We start from the raw sequence: 20,137 nt of genomic DNA, 5'->3' as shown, positions 1-20,137 counted from the left end.
CACTGAGAGAACACAATACACAAGAACACAACATTATTGCAAATGCAGTAAAAATCGTAAAAGTTATTTGAAATTTGGTCTGTAAAGATAAACACGTTGTTGTAAAAGTATTTTATATCGTTTCGTATATTTTATATTAGCATCTTAATTGTTGATAGAATAATGAGTATGAAATCCAATTTGATGTGTAATGTATAGTTTTGTTTGTCTTGAAACAGTTTACATTTGTACAAGAAAATATGATTAATTGTTGTTATTTTGCAAATGAGTATCATTTCGTCTTGTATTCTCTTTCCAATTGTTATTTTGATAACATGTATATTGTATAAGTTTATAATTCATAATGTCAAAGAAATGCCATTACATTATAATTTGTGATTTTCAATGGTTTTGATTCAATATTGTACCAACGAACTATGATTTTCTATATTATAAGCTTATATGAAAATAACAAGAGGGGAAAAATGAGCCTGGCGTCACGACAAAACCAAACCATAATGGTTTTGCGACCAGCATTGGATCCAGACCAGCCTCCCGCTTTCCGCCCCCAGTCTGATCAGGATCCATGTGTTCAAATTTACCAACTTTTTTAAAGAAAGGAGAAACTGATAGCGAACACCCATGGATCCTGATCAGATTTGCGGGGATGTTTTGGTGAAAAACGAAACAAACCGTTTTTTTTTGTCGTGACGCGGCTAAATTTCCCTTTTTCTGTCATATATTTTCCCTTTTTTGTACAATTTTTGGGGGCAGTTCTGTGAAAATTGATAAAAAAGGGAAAAACATTTTTCCGTTTGGTTTCTCTGTTTTAATGTTAAAAATTAAAAATTATTAAAGCTTTTTATAATTTGCTTGTTTTGGGAGTTACAGAAAATTTTAAATTGGTCTAAATGTTTTAAAAACAAATGACGAGACGGGGCTAGACTTAGCTACTGAATATTGAAATTACTAAATGAAAATCAAACCACTTAAAATTTTCACAAAATAGCATAATAAAAAAAATGCATATTTAAACTATTGTCAGTTATGTAAATCTTATAAAGGTAAGAGGGTAAAAAGTGGACAATTTCTGTGCATATGTATATTCTTATGAGCTTGTTATTATTTAATATAACAAACGATGATAGGAGCACGGTATTAAATAAATGTTTTTTATTAAACACAATTTATACAAATAAATGAATCATGCAGTTAAAGAGCGTCTCCTTATTAATGCATTCGACAAATTTTAAATAGAGACATTTCAATGTCATGAGATTATTACATGGATCCTATAACATGTGAATTTTAAATAGCCTGCTTGAGTTCTGACAAATTAAACATTAATTTGGTTCCATCACATTAATCAAATATAATAAAAATAGAAAAGTAATAAAACGACAACAAAAGCATTGATATAATGTACTTGAACAGAATTTTGTCCGATTTAACTAGACTAATTTTAATCCTTGTTATACAAATGTATAAAGCGTCCCCAATGAATAAGTAACATAAATTAGTTCCATGGTAACCGCCGTATGAACACATCTGCGGATGTTTCTAAATTCAAAATTTCACCATTTTCATGTTTAAATTTTGAATTCTGCTTAAGCCGGTGCTATGGGGCGTGGACGGTACCGTCTTTCCAGTACCGTCTATGAAACAATCAAACCGAGCCTGCAACATTTTCAATGTTGTCGTTTTAGGCTTTATTTAAGGGATTCCGTTTTCTTCTATTTTGAAATAAGACATCTTTTCATATGTAGTTCACTTTAGTATTAACCGAATTAAGTAAATCTAATGTAGATATATTCAGTTTAAATTCATTTTTGATATATTGATTACATTTAAAGTTGTTTTTCACTTGAAACGTTTTAACCACGCGAACTACGCACCGATCGATCCGATATCTACCCTTATACATGTATAACTATATGTGTACCTAATTTCTTCATAAATAAATAAAATGTTTTGTTGAAAGCGCCAAATTGGATCAAGGTCAATACTTCAACCAATCGATTTTGGCAATACAAATACATGCTTGAGCCCTGTTTGCTTTTTGTAATACGCACAAATCTTTTGTCTAGTCTAGTACAAGTGTTCGTTTTGGTCTAATATAGTAACCTTTTACATGGTTTAAATGTAGCGCTTGATTTACTAAACAACATCTTTTACTGTCAAACACGCCAAGGTATTAAAGTTGGCTGTAAATACCACTTTTAAACAAATATATTCTTTATAAACATATTTGCAGTAAACATTACTTTTGTCCACGGTTACAAATGATCGTTATGGGCTAATATAATTCGTAACATTTTATACATGGTTGAAATGTTGTGTCTACATGGTTGAATAATTTATTGCGAAACAGCAAATATGTCATTCCTTTATTTAGTTAAACACATTCGGTAAAGAAAAGCGGACACGTGGGTATTTTATGGATGTATGGTTTAAATGATATGTGAATCTTTGTGTGACCATGACTCGTTATTTAGCTCAAAGTTTTATGGTTTATCTTGTGATATTGCTGTTGACAGGTAAAAATATATTGATACATATACCTTTATATTGTATGTCTTTTGTTTTGACCATTTTAAGTGTATGTTTTTCGATATTTTAAGGATTTATTTTTCAACAAAGAATCTATAGCGGGTACCGCCCGACTTAATGAATTATTTGGGGTTTTTAAGACGACAGATTGCACGCCAATTTTTTTAAGAAAATAAAGAAAAAGACATTATTTGATATATAAAGTTCATTGACTACATATGATTGGAAACCTTCTGAAGATTCAACTTAATAAATGACTCTTGAATGTAGCACCTTTTCGTGTTCCACTTCTAACCTTACATTTCTACATAAACGTTTTAATGATCTTCTTTAACAAAAATGTGAACTATGTATGTTAAACCATGCTGACAGTCAGCCATGTACACATATACAAATAAACCATAAAACATTTTATGACAAACACAATCATGAATGTTGACATAAAAGCAAATTGATCATAAAATCTTTAAGAAACATTAAAATCCGGTGTGAAAACCACAGACCAATCCTTTCACATTTGTTTCTTTGTAATGCGTGTAAATATTATCTCGTTTTGAAAACAAAAGTGAAAAGAAGCTTACATTCCTGCTTTATTTGTCCTTTGTGCAAACTAGTGTGTGACAAGAAAATGTTATCCTTTCTTACATATATCGAAATGGATGATGTAATAAGAAAATATTATATCGAAATGATTGAAATGTTTGATATAATTAGAAAACACTAAAAAGAAATGTATGATGTAATTACAAAATACTATATCGAAACGATCGAAATGTTTTTATTTAATTAGAATATACAATATGGAAATGATCGAAACATTTGATTTAATTAGAAAGTACTATATCGAAATGTATGATATAATTAGAAAATACTGATATAATAAGAAAATACTATATTGAAAGGTTTGATATTACTTGAAGATATTGTAACACAAACTTTTTATGGTTGGGTATTATCAATCTGTTGCTCAAAAGAAGATATATCAATATTATAAGTTTCAAAAAACATTATTTAAATAAAGGGAGGTAATTAGAAAAAAAATCAATACAGTCTAAGCCAATTTTTACAATAAAAACTGAATTAATTAACTACAATGTTTAATTCTGTGTAATTAAACATTTCCTGTACATATTGAACTCATTCTTGGATTTTTGGAAATTGGTTTAAAAGAAAAAGAATGATTATATACAAATATTTATATAAAACTTCTATTAACAGTTATTACAACCATAATTACAACATACAGGATCTTTAACGTAAACTTGCTATTTTTATAAATGAGCCGCGTCACGACAAAACCAACATAGTGCGTTTGCGACCAACATTGATCCAGACCAGCCTGCGCTTCCGCGCAGACTGATCAGGATCCATGCTGTTCGCTTACCAAAGTCTATAACAAGTAGATAAACTGATAGCGAACAGCATGGATCCTGATCAGACTGTGCGGATGCGCAGGCTGGTCTGGATCCATGCTGGTCGCAAACGCACTATGCTGGTTTTGTCGTGACTCGGCTCATTATTGATTTACAACTACCATTATGATGCGTCAGTCCAGTCATAGATGAAACCTGACTATTATGAAATTGATCTATCGATCACTTACCTACCTTCACATAAAATACTATTATTTATGCATAAATGGTCATGTGTATAATATCTGTAAGACCGAGGGAAAAATCTAAATAGTTCAATGATATATTTCTATAATCTCATATAAGCAACTTAAAGAACATTTATAAAATTACATTTCACCTTAATTCAAATGTGATGACTTTAAACAGATTGAAATATAGTGTGGTTAAAAGGTGATTTTTATATATATATAAAGTAGCATTTTAATAATGCTGTCGACATGCACGTCCATTCCGTTTTACAGCACGTCTAATACGCCATCGAGTTTACCCGAATTATTTGTAACATCGGATTAAGCATTTCTTCTTACATAAAATAACATTCATAAGAAAGTTTACCTTGAATTAAAAAAAAGAAATGTATAAATTAAATATATTAGTGACTTTTCATATGTTACTTAACCTTATAAATCAAATACCATGAATCAATCTATTATCTACACTCTACTTGTAGAATATTTCTATAACTCGTACATGTTTGTTTAATTTCGTCATAATAAATAATAAAATATTTAAGTCAAACACACCGAAGCTTTAATTAGATCGAGGTCAATAATTTCTACATAAGACCCGCAAATGAACCAGTTTTGGGAAAAATATGGCTTATATATTCTTAATGCGTATTTGTATTACACAAAGCTTTTGTCCGTTTGTATTCATAAAAAACGTCCTGTGCCAATATAGCAGGATTAATAATATCTGTCATATTTTGCGGTTCGGATCGGAATATCCGTCCCGAGGTGACCCGCCCATTGGGCGGTAACGAGGCTTGCCGAGTTACCGCCCATGGGTGGGTTCCCGAGGGATGGATATTCAGTTCCGAACCGCAAAATATGACAGATATTTTTTCTTGCATATTCTACCATATTCCATTATATTTTAAATTCTTTAACTTTATTTTCAATGAAAATTTATATCATTACAACTGTAACTACTTTCATTCAACAGCGTATGAATTCATAACGGTAAAATGACGTCATCTTTATCGTGCCATTGTACAGCACGCGACTCATCTGGAACCCCCCATGCCAGATGAAATTTCCGGCATGGGTAAAACTAACGGAAACGCCAGTCTGATATGCAAGAAAAAAGTGTTGTGTTTGACAGTTGAATAATTAATCTATTGCGAAATAACAATTCATCTTAAAACAGCAAGCGGGCCAATTAAATGGATTCTAAAATGAATTAAAACTGCACCCGGATATACGTATTTAGGCACTTCGATATTGTTTGGTTTAATTAAATGTTAGAAGGAAATGACTATGATGCGTATTATATTTCATCTTGTAATATGGCTTACGTTAGGTAAAATATTCAGTGGTACTGTTGCACTGTTTTCCTTTGTATTTATGAATTTAGATGTTTACTGGTAGTGGTGTAAAGATGGTGTATGTTAGCAATGATTGTATGTGTATTTTCTAATTTAAAACGCAAAACCTCTCATATAATCAAAAATTAAACTAAATATCCAATACATGTATATATGATAATATCAATTACACAAATAATTTATAATTGTACAAATCTTTGTTTACAACGAAATTGAATAATAGTTGTTTACAATCGTTGACTTTCTTGGCGCTTAATCTCATGTATGTGAACTAACTTAATATTAATTACATAATTATGTTCATTATAACTATAAAATATAAATGCATCAGATTTTACTTCTCTTATAAAATCAAAATTGTTGTGTTAAATAATCTCTACAGCATTTGAGCCGCGCCACGACAAAACCAACATAGTGCGTTTGCAACCAGCATGGATCCAGACCAGCCTGCGCATCCGCGCAGTCTGATCAGGAGCTGTCAGTTTCTCAACTTGAAATAGAGTTTGTAAGCGAACAGCATGGATTCTGATCCGAATGCGCGGGTGCGCAGGCTGGTCTGGATCCATGCTGGTCGCAAACCCACTATATTGGTTTTGTCGTGACGCGGCTCAATTGTTATACATTATGTTTTTGTGAGGTATCTGCGCAATTCTTAAAACTTATTTAAATGTCGAGTGATAATAAAACATTAAAATTATATTGTTTTAAAACATAAATCTTGAGTAGCAAATTGGAGAGAAATTCTCGAATGATTATATCAAATGCTTACACATCCCAATCCAATTTGTTCATGTCGTCATTTCCTTCTATGCGTCCCTTTAAATAACAACGCATTACAATTTGTATTTCTTTATGTAACAAATAATAAATGTCATAGCTAAAATTCCTGCTTTCATATTTAAACAGAAAACTCCTTTTTATTATAAATGAGACAGATCTACAAATTGTTTCAAATTATCGTTATCTTTTAAAATTTACTTTCACTTATTTTATCGAACAGTGTTTGTGTTTTATTAATCAAGGAATAAACAATTTAGACAAACAGAATTACAACCTTCCTTGTCAAGTCATTTGAGTAAATGGTAATATAACGAAATCACTGAACTTTCAAATGATTCAGATTTTCTACTGCAGTGGCAAATACGGAAAACTCTTATACTAGTATATTTATATTATAATATATTCCGCATTGAAAATATGAAATTTAACAATCAATATATTCTATTCGAGTGTACTGTAGCAGGAATAAATATATATCAAAGCAATTCTTTAAACATGCATTTAAAATTGCATTAATTATTGTCTAAAATGTCAGGATAATTCTTGCATTATTATAATGTAATGATAAATAGCACAAATTTAACGACTTATCCAATCTGATCCAGGTTTAATCGCCCCTGGAGATGGCAACAATGAAACATCATCTTCACATGCAACAGCTTCGCTTTTGGGACCGTCAACAACTTCAACAACTGTGATGATATCTGCAAGTCCTACACTAAAGCTTTCATCTTCAACAAATGCCAAAGCATCAACTGCAGTGGCTGATACGGGAAACTCTTATACTTCTTCGCTGGTCAGATTTACGACATCTCCAATATTAGACACAACGTCAGTTATGCTTTCAAATCCATCAATTCAACCTTCTTCTGCTCTAACGGCATCTACTTCTGTATTAGTTAACTCGAGCACGTCAGGAACGGCAAATTCCCCCGCAACAAGCGATGCATCGCAGACTGATAATTTAGATAGTAGCTCTTCTCAAACGCCTGCACTTTCTTCATCTTCATCACTGATAAGTACATCACCAATAACAACGCAAATATCTACAAGTAGCTCTGTACCTCAGTCTCAAACTTCTAACTTAATGAATACTACACAAACTTCCGAAGTGGCTGTATCTTCATCAGTAACTGCTTTACCAGTATCAACCAGCTCAGTATTTGTAACATCTGTCTCACAATTATCTTCCACTATGTCGGAAACAACAGTTTTAACAACTTCGAGTATATTACAGCCTTCTTCAACGGAAGTCATTCAACCAACTTCATCAAAGTCTACCTCTAAAACGAGCCATCTAATATCATCATCAACCGAGTCCAGCACAAGTTCATCATCTTCAAGGACGTCCTCCTCATCTTCAATGTCTTCATCTATTTCTGATTCAATCAAACCAACTTCAAGCTCAACAGTTACGCCTTCGTCAAGTGCGACAACACCATCGCTAAGCTCTTCTACAACAACAGCAGGAGGTCATGCTGCTAAGACGAAGAAGTCCGGTCCATCTGCCGGAGGGAAGGCTGCCATTGGAATTTTCGTCACAATCTTGATACTTGCAGTCATTTTTGGTGTACTCTGGGCGAGAAAGAGGTAAGAAACATTTATATATTTATTGTTTACAATGTATATTGAAGTATTTCTTAAATATGTCTCTTTCTTAAATTAATTGTAAATGTTGGTCCAAAAGATGACAATAACCGATTATTCAAACGCATTTAGATGATAGTTAACTAGAAGTGATTGGTGAAGTGATAATTTACATATATAAATCAGTGACGCATTTTCAAAATAATGATCGCTGTACCGCTTAAGATAACATAAACGTATAATACTTCTTTTCAATCATATAATATAGATCCTGCATGTTGTAATTAAGGGTGTTACCACAACAAAGTGAAATTTTATATACAGTATGTATTTAATTATGCTTCTTAAACAATTTTCAAACATCAAAGAATATGTAAAATATGTACTGCAAAAATATGCATTCATTTTTTATTGAAAAATTTGACTTAGACTTTACTGGTTTGGGAGATAAACTCGGCCGAAAATCAGTGTTTTGGGGGCATATTTCATTTATTTGTTTACGCATTCTGATGAATCTTGCACCATAATAAACTTCAGCTCTTCGATTTTCCGGTATCACCATAAAAGTTATATTTAGAAACATAACGGGTAATTTTGAGAGGCCATGGAAGAGGTACGTAAAAAGGATATTTTTAACGCGCGCGAGTAGATAATTCCGGCACTTTGTTTTTCTTCTTAAATGAGTAAGTTAAAACGTAAAATAACATGTTTAGACATTTTATTATTTCTTTGCTGTTCATTTATGTCAAATAAAAAATATTTGCTACCAAAATTGTTGAGCATTACGTTAGTATAATGAATATAGATATGATAACACGATATTTATATGCAACGTACTATGTAACATATAAATCATTTTTACGCAAAAAACACATGAATTATCATTTATTAACGTATAACGAAATGTGTAGTTAAAAATTTAGTGATTCAAATTTATTTTTGCTTAGCTTAACAGAGTGAAGAAGAAATTAATTTAGTGGTATTCAACCTACACATTAACATATAAAAGGAGCATTTTACATCAGTCTTTCAATCCATTCCACTTAAAGATTACAATTGTGTAATTGATCAGCCTTTTTTCTGAGTTAGCAAAAAAAAAGTGTGTCTGAATTTCATCTACAAAATCTATACGTAAACGTCGTCTGCTTTATCGGTAGTCGGTCAATATATAAAAGTACCCCTGTGCAGGCCTCAAAATGAGAATCTGCTGCACATGCGCACAACAATGGGATTCCCGTACTTTTAATAGGCATGTTTTGTAAACAAACAGGTAAAAGTCTGTGTTATTTTTTAAATATCTTACCAAACTTGACAAAATTTCCAGATATTGTCGAATTCCAGCGATAGTATAAGATGGTGAGCTTGATTAGATTAAAAATTCCGATAACTCGATTTAATTATAAAAAGCCGAGTTTATCAACCGGCCGAAGTTATCTCCCCAACCAGTATAGAAAATAAATTTCTAATTACCTCCCTTTATTAACATGAAAAGTAAATTCGGTAATATCTTTACAAAAAATGCTTTTTGGAACTTACAACATTGATAAATCTTCATTTGAGCATTATATTAATGATATAAAGCCATAAAAAACTTGAGTTACAGGACGTTTAAGGAAGAAATGTGATTATATTTTGTAAATAAGACCGGAGGAGTCTGATAAAGAGTCATGTCATCAACGTATCATGCTCATGATATGTTATTTTTGTTTTTGTACGACGTACAATTACCTGCAACAGCTTGCCACAAATTTGAATTTTTCCGGAAGCAATACTCTCGCGCTGTAATAATGAAGCAGCTAGCCCTAAACAAATCCGATCTGTCTGGTCATACTTTATATAAATATCTGAGAAGTTCGTTTGCATATTTATTGAATTTACCGTATTTTTGGAATAAAAATAGCTATCTAAATATGAACATGTTCTACTTTCAAAACATTTATAATTGATAGTGTAAAATCAAAATTACGACAAGTCAGCGAAAAATGAACAAATCGATTAATTGTAAATGCTAAAACAAATATATGACGTTGTTAAAATTAAATTTGGGTTAATACACGGATAAGATTTTGTCGTCTGCTGTCGATATCCAAAGCTGTTTGTTGTTATCACTTTAAATGCAAATATGTATGATCTAAATAATTCATACATCAATCATTTACAGTCACCGATTTGTTTTGAAAAATTGTATTTATCAATAAAATATTTGTAGTTGTAGTTGTAGATTAGACTAAAACGATCGTTCATGAGCATAGTGGTTTGTTTCAGTAACCTGGCAAACATATTTACAAACATAATTGTTACCAGTTATTATTAGCATAAAATGGTTATTTTCTATTTTCGTTTCAATTTATCAATTTCATATACAATATGTATGAACAGTAAATGATAGATTTTAGCTTTGTAATTTTTTTGTGTTATATAAGATGAGAATCCAATGTCATTATTGGTATGTAATATAATGCTGATTTTTTAAAGTAGAAATAGCCACGCTATCTTTTAACATATTTTGATGATTTAAGCTTCAATAAGCGATATTTCACTTTATTCCGCTTCTATGAAAAAAGGATTAAGTTTCAGGTCACTTTTTAATATATTGAGCATTTATTGTCAAAGACAAACAATCAAAACGTTTTAGTGCGGGTAAATTTAAGTTTCAATGTGATGATACATGGTCATACCTTTTTCTTAAGAGACACGTGCTCACATGACTCATTTCTTTTACAAAAATAAAAGATAATCGGGGTACCGAGAAGTTACAAATCTATGATTTTCTAAACATAAAATGGAAATAATAGCAAGAAATTGCAATGTAGTAAATTGTTTTTGAGAGTTTGTTAAATAATCATGAAATAAAGAATCATATTTATATATAGTCTCTATCCATTTATATTTTACACATAATTGATGTGTGCATAGAATGTTTTATCTCAATGCTTATTGGTAAACTATTTTACGTTCGTGGTGACGATCATCAGAAGTAAAAAAAAAGTATTTATTGTTTTAGTCTTAAAAATAAAGAATTCAATGTTCGTCTAGTTAAACTAAAACACCAGCATTTGTGTTTCTCTCACTTTTCCAACAAACAAAATGACATGTCATGTTCAGTAAATTATAATAGTTTAACTTGTTATAACATTAACATGTTTTGATTTCATTTTCAGGAAATGGTTTAGAAAAGGTACTTCAACATCAACGTCCATACAATATAAAACATGGAAATACACGGACGATGCGGTAAATACTTTAAATAGTCTTGGTGACCAAAAAAATGCATTTGAAGTATTTATAGACTAGTCTGTGATATAAACTTGGCGTGTTGAGAATATAGTTTATTTTACACTGACTGCGTTTTTCTTAACAAGCCTCATGTATGATCTCTCTCCTTACCTTTCGCTTTTCAAAATCAGGATCGTGGTCCGTCACAATCTTAATGCTTATTTTCATAAAATAAAATTGCATGTGAGATTACCCAAAACTGTGGCAACCCATTAAATATCAGTAAAATTAATGTTGAAATCTAAGTCAAGCGAGCGAGTATTCACATTTACTGTACACATATGTATTCTAACAAGCATTTGATAGTATTGCGGGCAATACAGTAGTCCCCTACCGGTCCCTCAAAAAGTTCTTTAATTGTCATACACTCCTGTGTATTGCCATTTATAATGAATTTGAGGATGAAGTCTGTATTTGAAAATATCAACCACAAAACATAATAAAATAAGTTTGTCTATATCACATTAATGTGTTAAGTTTCCATGCTTAGTAAGGAAATTATGTTTATACAACCTTGTCATATTATTACGATGTGGGATTTTAAAGTAAATCCTATAAGGAATGAAGATGTTGGAGTGAAAATACCAGTTTCTCGAAAAAAATCTAAGTTCAAGGGGGACATAATTCTGGAAATAGTCTTGCTAGAGTATTTAACCTTCTCAAAAATGTCGAGTGATAATAAGAAACATATATATGAAGTTTGAAGTAGATACATTAGGAAATAAAGAAGTTATTTAAAAAAGACAACATTTTTTCCCCTAAAAAATCTAAGTTCAAGGGAGGTAATACTGATATTTTTTGTGCTAGAGTTATAAACCTTGTAACATATGATGTGGTTGATGACCAGAAACTTATATTTAAAGTTTGAAGTAAACACCTTAAGAAATAAAGAACATATTGTGAAAAAGCTGAAAAATTTAAATCAGAAATCTTGAAATTCAGGCTATTTGTTGCCATAGCAACCAGAATTTTCAACATAGGAAGAAAAGAAAAAGATGTCCATAATCTCCAGACTGCCATCTACCCATATTTCAAGTTTCATAAAAATATTTTCAGTACTTTTTGAGTTATCACTGGATCCAGTTTATGTGTTAAATTTGCCATATTTTCAGACTATTTGTTGCCATAGCAACCAGAATTTTCAACATAGGAAGAAAAAAAAAAGACGTGCATAATCTCCATACTGCCATCTATCCATATATCAAGTTTCATAAAAATATTTTCAGTACTTTTTGCGTTATCGCGGGATCCAGTTTTGTGGACGGACGGACTGACGGACTGACAGACTGACTGACAGACAGACAGACGGACGGACAGACGGACAGACGGACGGAGGGTAAACCTAAAGTCCCCTCCGGTTAAACCGGTAGGGGACTAAAGAACATATTGTGAAAAAGCTGAAAAATTTAAATCAGATATCTTGAAATTCAGGCTATTTGTTGCCATAGCAACCAGAATTTTCAACATAGGAAGAAAAGAAAAAGATGTGCATAATCTCCAGACTGCCATCTACCCATATTTCAAGTTTCATAAAAATATTTTCAGTACTTTTTGAGTTATCACTGGATCCAGTTTATGTGTTAAATTTGCCATATTTTCAGACTATTTGTTGCCATAGCAACCAGAATTTTCAACATAGGAAGAAAAAAAAAGACGTGCATAATCTCCATACTGCCATCTATCCATATATCAAGTTTCATAAAAATATTTTCAGTACTTTTTGCGTTATCGCGGGATCCAGTTTTGTGGACGGACGGACTGACGGACTGACAGACTGACAGACAGACAGACAGACGGACAGACAGACGGACAGACGGACGGAGGGTAAACCTAAAGTCCCCTCCGGTTAAACCGGTAGGGGACTAAAAATAATTTTATTTCATTTCTATCACTGCTCTGACATGATAAAATTTATTGTACACATTCTAAAAATAATTTTATTTTATTTCTATCACTGCTCTGACATGATACAGAGCAAATGTGTTCTAGAAATGGTAGAATAAAAGTACCAAATATTCAATCCTTTTTTTAAAAGACCACCGAATGATAGAATCATTTTTAAACTTTTAATGCATTTCGACAAATGAAAAAATTCAAAAAACGGCAGGCAGAATATTCTTTACTAACATTCTGGTTAATAATTATTATGGTCAAAGCTCTGTAATTGTCTTTTTTTTTTTTTTTGTTTCAGTTGTGATGGAAGCAATTGGATTGGTGGAGTAGCTAGGAAAATATTTAAGCATATCATCATCAGTATCATCAAGTTCCTGTTTCTATATTTCCGTTTTGAAACTTGTGTTATCCATCCTGCTTCCCAATTTGGAATTTGTAATATTTCAGGGACTCTAAGATCAAAACTCAAAAGTGCGTAAAGATGACGAATAGGCTATAATTATAATAACATTTTATTATATAAAGTCGTGCTGGCCTCGCTATATTCTGTTTGCAGGTGCGTGCACGCCTCGCTATATTCTGTTAGCAGGTGCGTGTAGGACTCGCTATATTCTGATAGCAGGTGCGTGCACCCTCATATATCTGTTAGCAGGTGCGTGCACGCCTCGCTATATTCTGATAGCAGGTGCGTGTAGGACTCGCTATATTCTGTTAGCAGGTGCGTGCACGCCTCGCTATATTCTGATAGCAGGTGCGTGTCTTTATCATCACTGTAGCATTCAAAGACTTCAACGCAAAGATGCTGCTCACAAACTTCAAATATATGCTTACTGACCTTTCATGTTGGTAGCAGGGAATGACCAAAACTAATTATCACTTTTAAAAATATTGTTTATTGTTCACTGTTTTGACGTTTTGTTCGTCCAGATTTTATTTCGAGTGTCGGAAATTGGGAAGGGTCGGCGTTATTGTTTTGCTAGTCTTGTGTTACATATGCAACAAAATGTGATATATTTTATTTAAAACGAAATAAAACAAAATCAAATAAATCATTTTAATGTGTGCCTCATTTGTTCATTCAGGGATTCAAAAATATTCTCGGGTAATAGAAAAATATATATTTGTACATTAAATAACTGAATTAAAGGTGGATACCTTATATTTTTGTAAACTTAAAATGTCCATGGGGAGAGGCGGAGTTCGAAAAACGTACAAATACTGAACCAGATAGCCAAGAAAAAGCTCCTTAATTAAAAGATTGACGATGAAATAGAGAAAAATAAGAATCCATAAAGAAGCCCAACACAAAAAATGAAAAATGTTGCAAGCTCGGGTTATAATTGAGCATGTTCATGGACGGTACTGTCAAGTGCAAACTACAGTCCACGCCCCTAGCACCGGCTTAAGCAGAATTCAACATTTACATGAAATTGGTACAAGTCTAATTTTGAATTTTAAACATCCGCAGATGTGTTCATTTGGCGGTTATCATGGAACCTTCAATGTGACACGTAAGTGCCATTCCATTGTTTGCCCTAAACGAGAAAACAATGGGGGGAACTAAATAAAATGGAATTTTTGAAAGGGGATCAGAGGTTATGAAGCCTGCATATCACAGATAAGACGTCAAAAGACAAATTTAAAAAGCAGGTCACATATCCTAATGGTGATTCAACAGTTTTCAAGTAAGGAATACTGGAACCACCCAACAAGAAAATAGCCGAATAGAAAGAACTAAATTACCACAAGCACAACAATAATGTCGTGCTGATCGATCTTTAAGCCGCAAAAAGAACAATCGTTTATTTGGTCTCTTTAAAAAAACGAAAGGAGAAATCTCTTTGTATCATGTTTAAAAACAAAGGTCATTGGCATGACGTAAAGTCATTCATTGTACAATGTATAGAAGCATAGTATTAAAAGGTCCACTATTTAGATAATAAATACATTATAATATGCTTTGTGTACGTAACATCTGATGATATCTACGCAAGAAACAATATTTTATATTAAGTATAATCATTATTTTCAGTTTGCTAAACACGATATATATAAAAACGCAAAAATAAGATGCATTATAGTATAAAATACAAACACTAATACCAAAAATGTAAATGTGCCATGTATATCTTAATTAAGAGAAACGAACAAAAGATCTACCGGACAAAAGCCGTCCCGTAAAAAAATGACAAGGCGGACAAAAGCCCTCCGTGAAAATGACAGGGCGGCAAAAGCCCTCCCGTGAAAATCAGTGGGCGGACAAAAGCCATTTTTGGACGGGAGGGCTTTTGTCCGGGAGGGCTTTTGTCCTACACTCCTTAATTAACCAAGGCTACAGGCATTACAGTTACTACACATGACCCATTCCATATACTAGTACCTCACAAAACGAAAATATACGCTCCTCCGAAAACTAGATTCACTGTTTTCCTATATGCATCCATAATGAACTGAAGTGACTTTCAATATGTTTGTATTTATAAGTACATATTGAGAAGAAAAAAACATCATTAAATACATCGAGGGAAAGAATAAAACTGGTTATAAACTTAAAAACATAAAACAAAAGGTGTTTCAATGAATATACTTTTTTACAAGTGGCTTCCGCTCTTTCAGACTTAGTAGGCACGGACCCTGACATTTCATCAGCCATGCATGTTTTGAGACCAAAATAGAAAAACTTTTATGCAATGTTATTAAAAAAGATCAAAATGTTTTGGACCCAAAATTGATAATTGTGCGCTAACAATTGACATGATGTTTAGTGTTTCTCAACAAAGATGGAGAAGCCATTGGATGGAGAAGAACAGAGTCTACTGTTGTTCCCTTTTGACGCTGATGTTGACGCTGATGAAAACGACGTGTATCAATTATATTTCCCTACAAATATCAGGACAAAACAGTCGCTCTTCAGTATATGAACCAAATGGCGTTTTCACTGGCAATACTCACGAGCACCAATCATATCCCTGACTTTGGCTAATGGGCACAATGTATCCTGCACGCGTGTCATTTTAAAAGACTTGGTTCATTTGTGCTTCGATTATATTTTGATTTTTTTTTATTCACATAAGTATTGTTCATCTGAAATTTGATTGGTTGTCGATATGTCAGGGGGCCTTTATTGTCTGGCAAAGAGCCCGAATCTCCGAAGGAATTTGAAGTTGATGTCTCTTCAATGTAAGCGGCTAACAGACTTTCGCCAATGCCACAATTTTGATTGGGGATGATGATACATTGTATGTCGCTCGACGGTTTCTTTGTTGCTAATTGACGTCTAAATAAATGCTTCCGGAACTTGGCGGTCGTGTCGTTTCTTTGAAGCGATCCCCGCTCTAGCCGCTTCTTACGCGACGCCACTGTAGTAACATGCATATTTTGTAGCGCTAGCCATCTACACGTACAGTACTGCATGATGCACTCAACAACTTTCCCTCAAAAGCATTGTTTCTATAAATTGTATTGGCTATATGAATCTATACATTCTAACATTTTGTTGTGAGTTAAGTACATATACCAACTTTGTTCTGCTAAAGCCGTTGCTTTGGGGCGTGGACTTGATTATGATTTTTCTATTTGTGTCCGTCCATAACTTTGTTATTTATGGATGAATTTTAAAATAATTGCAAATAATATGAAGTACACTGGTACGAGGTGTTTCGTTTGTATGCATGAATATGTAAGACATAATGACAATGTGTCGCGCGCATGAATCAGGTCCCTAGCGCAAAGGTCAAACTTGCTGTTCTAATTTCGTGATATTTTTCTCGTAAAAGTGTACGGTCATTTCTAGGTTATTTTAGAATAAGTAATAGTTATAGTTCAGATTTTAAAAAATATGGAATTTATTGCAAGCGTAGCGTAGCGGAGCGCAGCAATAAGTTCTATATTTTTTAAAATATGAACTATAACTGGCTTACCGTTTGACCCACTTTCGTGGAATAAGTCACGTACGAAGTGTCGGTACAGCGTTTGATGTAATACGAGTCCCGCCCTAACTAGTATAGATTGACAGGCCAGCACATGGTCGTAGCGTTTTGACCTGTCAATTAAAGCATTGCATTTTTATGTATTTTTATATCATTAGTCATCATGTAACAATCCTGCGATCAGGCTGTGTTTGACATGAACATAGCAAGAATCATGTTTTTGAACAATTTCATGTCGAATAATACGCAGGTTTTATATGCAGACACAAGCAAAAAGAGGGAAAAGCTCAGGTAAATATTTTATAAAAAATATTCTCGAATTGTCGCAATATCTAACTGCATCATTATCTGAATTGTAACATGACCAAGCGCGCAGCTTTTGTACGCCCAACCAGCACCGAACCTCAAAGTATTGAGGTTAATTATTCAAACATAACATGATTAATCTGCCTAAAATGCTGTTGCAATTATTAAAAAAAACTTTGAAAATCATATTTAAGGGGTTTCTTTGATATTTGCATTTTGCAGGCCGATTTGAAAAGCTTTTGACATCTGATGACATTAAGAAAGACCAGAAATACAGTGCCCTATAATACAACGAAAAACAACAACTGGGCAGTGCGCGTCTGGAGGGAGTTGGCTGAAAACCGCAACCTACAACCGGAGACTAAGCAAGAGCCTGGTTATCCTAATTCCGTTCAAATAGAGCAGTTCCGTTCATGTGCAGAAATGGATTTTTGGTTACAATGATTCATCAGTGAAATTGAAAGGAAAAATGGTGTATTTTATCCACCAACAACTTTACTAAACATTGCTGCAAGGCTACAACGGTATCTTCGAAATGAAAAATCCATGCACGTGAACTTTGTTAAAACTGAAGAACTTTTTTTCTGAACTTCGCAGAATATTGGATCCATGCATGCGCGAGTTGACTAACGAGGGTATAGGGGTCGAAGTCAACTGTTAAAAAAGTTTAGATTTTAACAAAATGTGGAAAAAAAAAATGTCTTGGAATTATGAAAAATGGATATTCTGTATGATCTTTTAAAGATATGTGTTAGTTTCGAACTTTGAGATTTCTCTCGCTCCATGTCTATTATTTTCAGTTATCAGCCACAAACTGTTTTCTAATGTTTGAATTATAACCATGACGGTATAGGGAATGTACTGTTTCAATATTTTTTATACATGTAAAAGCTTGGATTTATAAATAACCGTATGAAATAGCTTTCTTATTTGTTTACTTTATTCGCATGCTACATTCATTGTCTAATGTAAAACTCCGCCCATATCCATAACGTCATATTTGCCAGATACCACGTCAATACCTGTTAAAATAAGTCTACTTATTTTCCACATACACCAGTCCCGGTATAGTGTATGCAATATATTTCAAATAAATTGGAGCATTTGATTGGATAAGAAAGTGGGACAAACGGTAACTTGACATAAGGGTGTTGTACATGGTGACTTTACGCGTCGTATGCAAGAATCGGATCTCCAGCTCAAACGACAATGGCACACTTGTGTTCTAAAGTCATATAATATGATTTTTTTAAGTTCGTAGCAAACAATTTTGTCATTCCTGGAAGGATTTTAAAATAGCATGGCATAATTTTTTGTTAGACAATATGATGACCTATTGAGGTCTCTAGTTCAAAGGTCAAGATTACATTTTTGCGTCAAATGTCATGATTGTGCATGTTCTTCTATTGTATACATTAGGCCACTAAAGTTATGAGTATATGTAGCTTGACATCAAACAAATTGCAACACAAGCTTTCTTTAGTATTTTGCAATCAATATATATGCATGGACCTTGTAGTAAAACTCTAAAAAAATATACCTTCAGAAACTTGACTTTTGGCAGGGAAAAGAGTCAACTCGGCCCTATACCAACTCGGCACGGGTCAACTCGGCACGGGTCAACTCGGCCCACTTCACAAAAATATGTATAACGTATTAACTTTGCTATGCATGTTGTTAAGGTAAATGAATAATAAGAAATATCTTATTATTATATAATTATACATTGTACTTCTTCTGAAATAAAGTATATTTAGAAAAAAAAGTTATTTATCTGTCTTGCAGATTCGATAAAATTTATATAGATCTAGATTCTAATAAAATGTGTTTGTAAAATAATATTAAAAAAAAAATGAAACAAAAACGTGTTTACTTAATATCATAAGCTTCTAATTAAATCTTCCGTATAAGCGCATTGATTGTTGCCGAAATTCATTTACACGTGTCATACGTTTTTTTTTCTTCTATCAAATAGAAAGACCTTGTCTGTGCATTATCTAGTTAAAGTAATAAAGAAGAGAACAGAAGTTAAATATGTAGAAATACAGTGAGATACGCAATCGTTTATCTTTACTCGCAATTCTACTGATAAGAAAAGCTTGTCTGCTGCTAGTTCGAAACTGTCAATCCGTGTATTATAAATAATTACAATAATTACAATAAATATTGTTAACACAACCCTAAATATTAATAATTGAAAAGTGGGCCGAGTTGACCCGTGCCGAGTTGGAATAGGGCCGAGCTGACTCGGGGGCCGAGTACGTTTTAGGGCCGAGCTGACCCGGATTCTTTGGCAGGTAGTTTAAGAGTACCTGTCCAGGCATACAAATCGTAATATAATATCGTAATATGTTTAATATGTGGCGACTGTCTTGTCTTTCCCTGTTATAGATTGGTAGGTTTTTAGCCAGCATGTATTGGTGTTCAAAAAAAATAGAATTTGCAATGAATAATAACAGGTTTGGCCTCTTTTTTATTATTTATTCACTTGTGACACACAAGATTATTACCCCACCCACTCATAATAATAATGCAAAACGTTCAAATTGCATTATCTTAAAAATACCTAATACATGTATTTACAATTGAAAAGAGATTCAAATAATATTTGCTTATTAAGCTTATATAAATAAAGAAACATAATCACTTAAGACATTTTAAAAAGCAAAATGTAACATACGTTACATCAATTACATTGACATTATTCTACAGCATTTCTTAACTATTTTTGAAAAATTTATGAAAATAAAGAAAACAAACTTAGTTATTTTTCCTAAAATCTGTAGGAACAAACAATGCACCTGGTAATATACTCAATTTCTGAAAGTAACTCGTTACTTAGTCTTTTGCTGTGTCATTTAACATATGTGTACGTT

At 32.7% G+C, this 20,137-nt stretch overlaps 1 protein-coding gene across 1 annotated transcript; it reads left to right on the top strand.

The window, feature by feature from the left end:
• The first annotated feature begins 2,252 nt into the window (after positions 1-2,252).
• LOC132720037 (uncharacterized protein DDB_G0271670-like) lies at positions 2,253-13,447 on the top strand. The gene is made up of 4 exons (XM_060704020.1): positions 2,253-2,516; positions 6,876-7,860; positions 11,019-11,091; positions 13,325-13,447. Exons 1-4 carry the CDS (start codon positions 2,459-2,461, stop codon positions 13,328-13,330), a joined length of 1,122 nt encoding a protein of 373 aa, XP_060560003.1. The 5' UTR covers positions 2,253-2,458; the 3' UTR covers positions 13,331-13,447.
• The last annotated feature ends 6,690 nt before the right edge of the window (positions 13,448-20,137 follow it).

The sequence above is a fragment of the Ruditapes philippinarum genome, unplaced genomic scaffold, assembly GCF_026571515.1.
Source record: "Ruditapes philippinarum isolate M1 unplaced genomic scaffold, ASM2657151v2 ctg1495_1_1_1_1, whole genome shotgun sequence".
NCBI lineage: Eukaryota > Metazoa > Mollusca > Bivalvia > Venerida > Veneridae > Ruditapes > Ruditapes philippinarum.
This window is presented reverse-complemented; position numbering and strand designations above follow the sequence as displayed.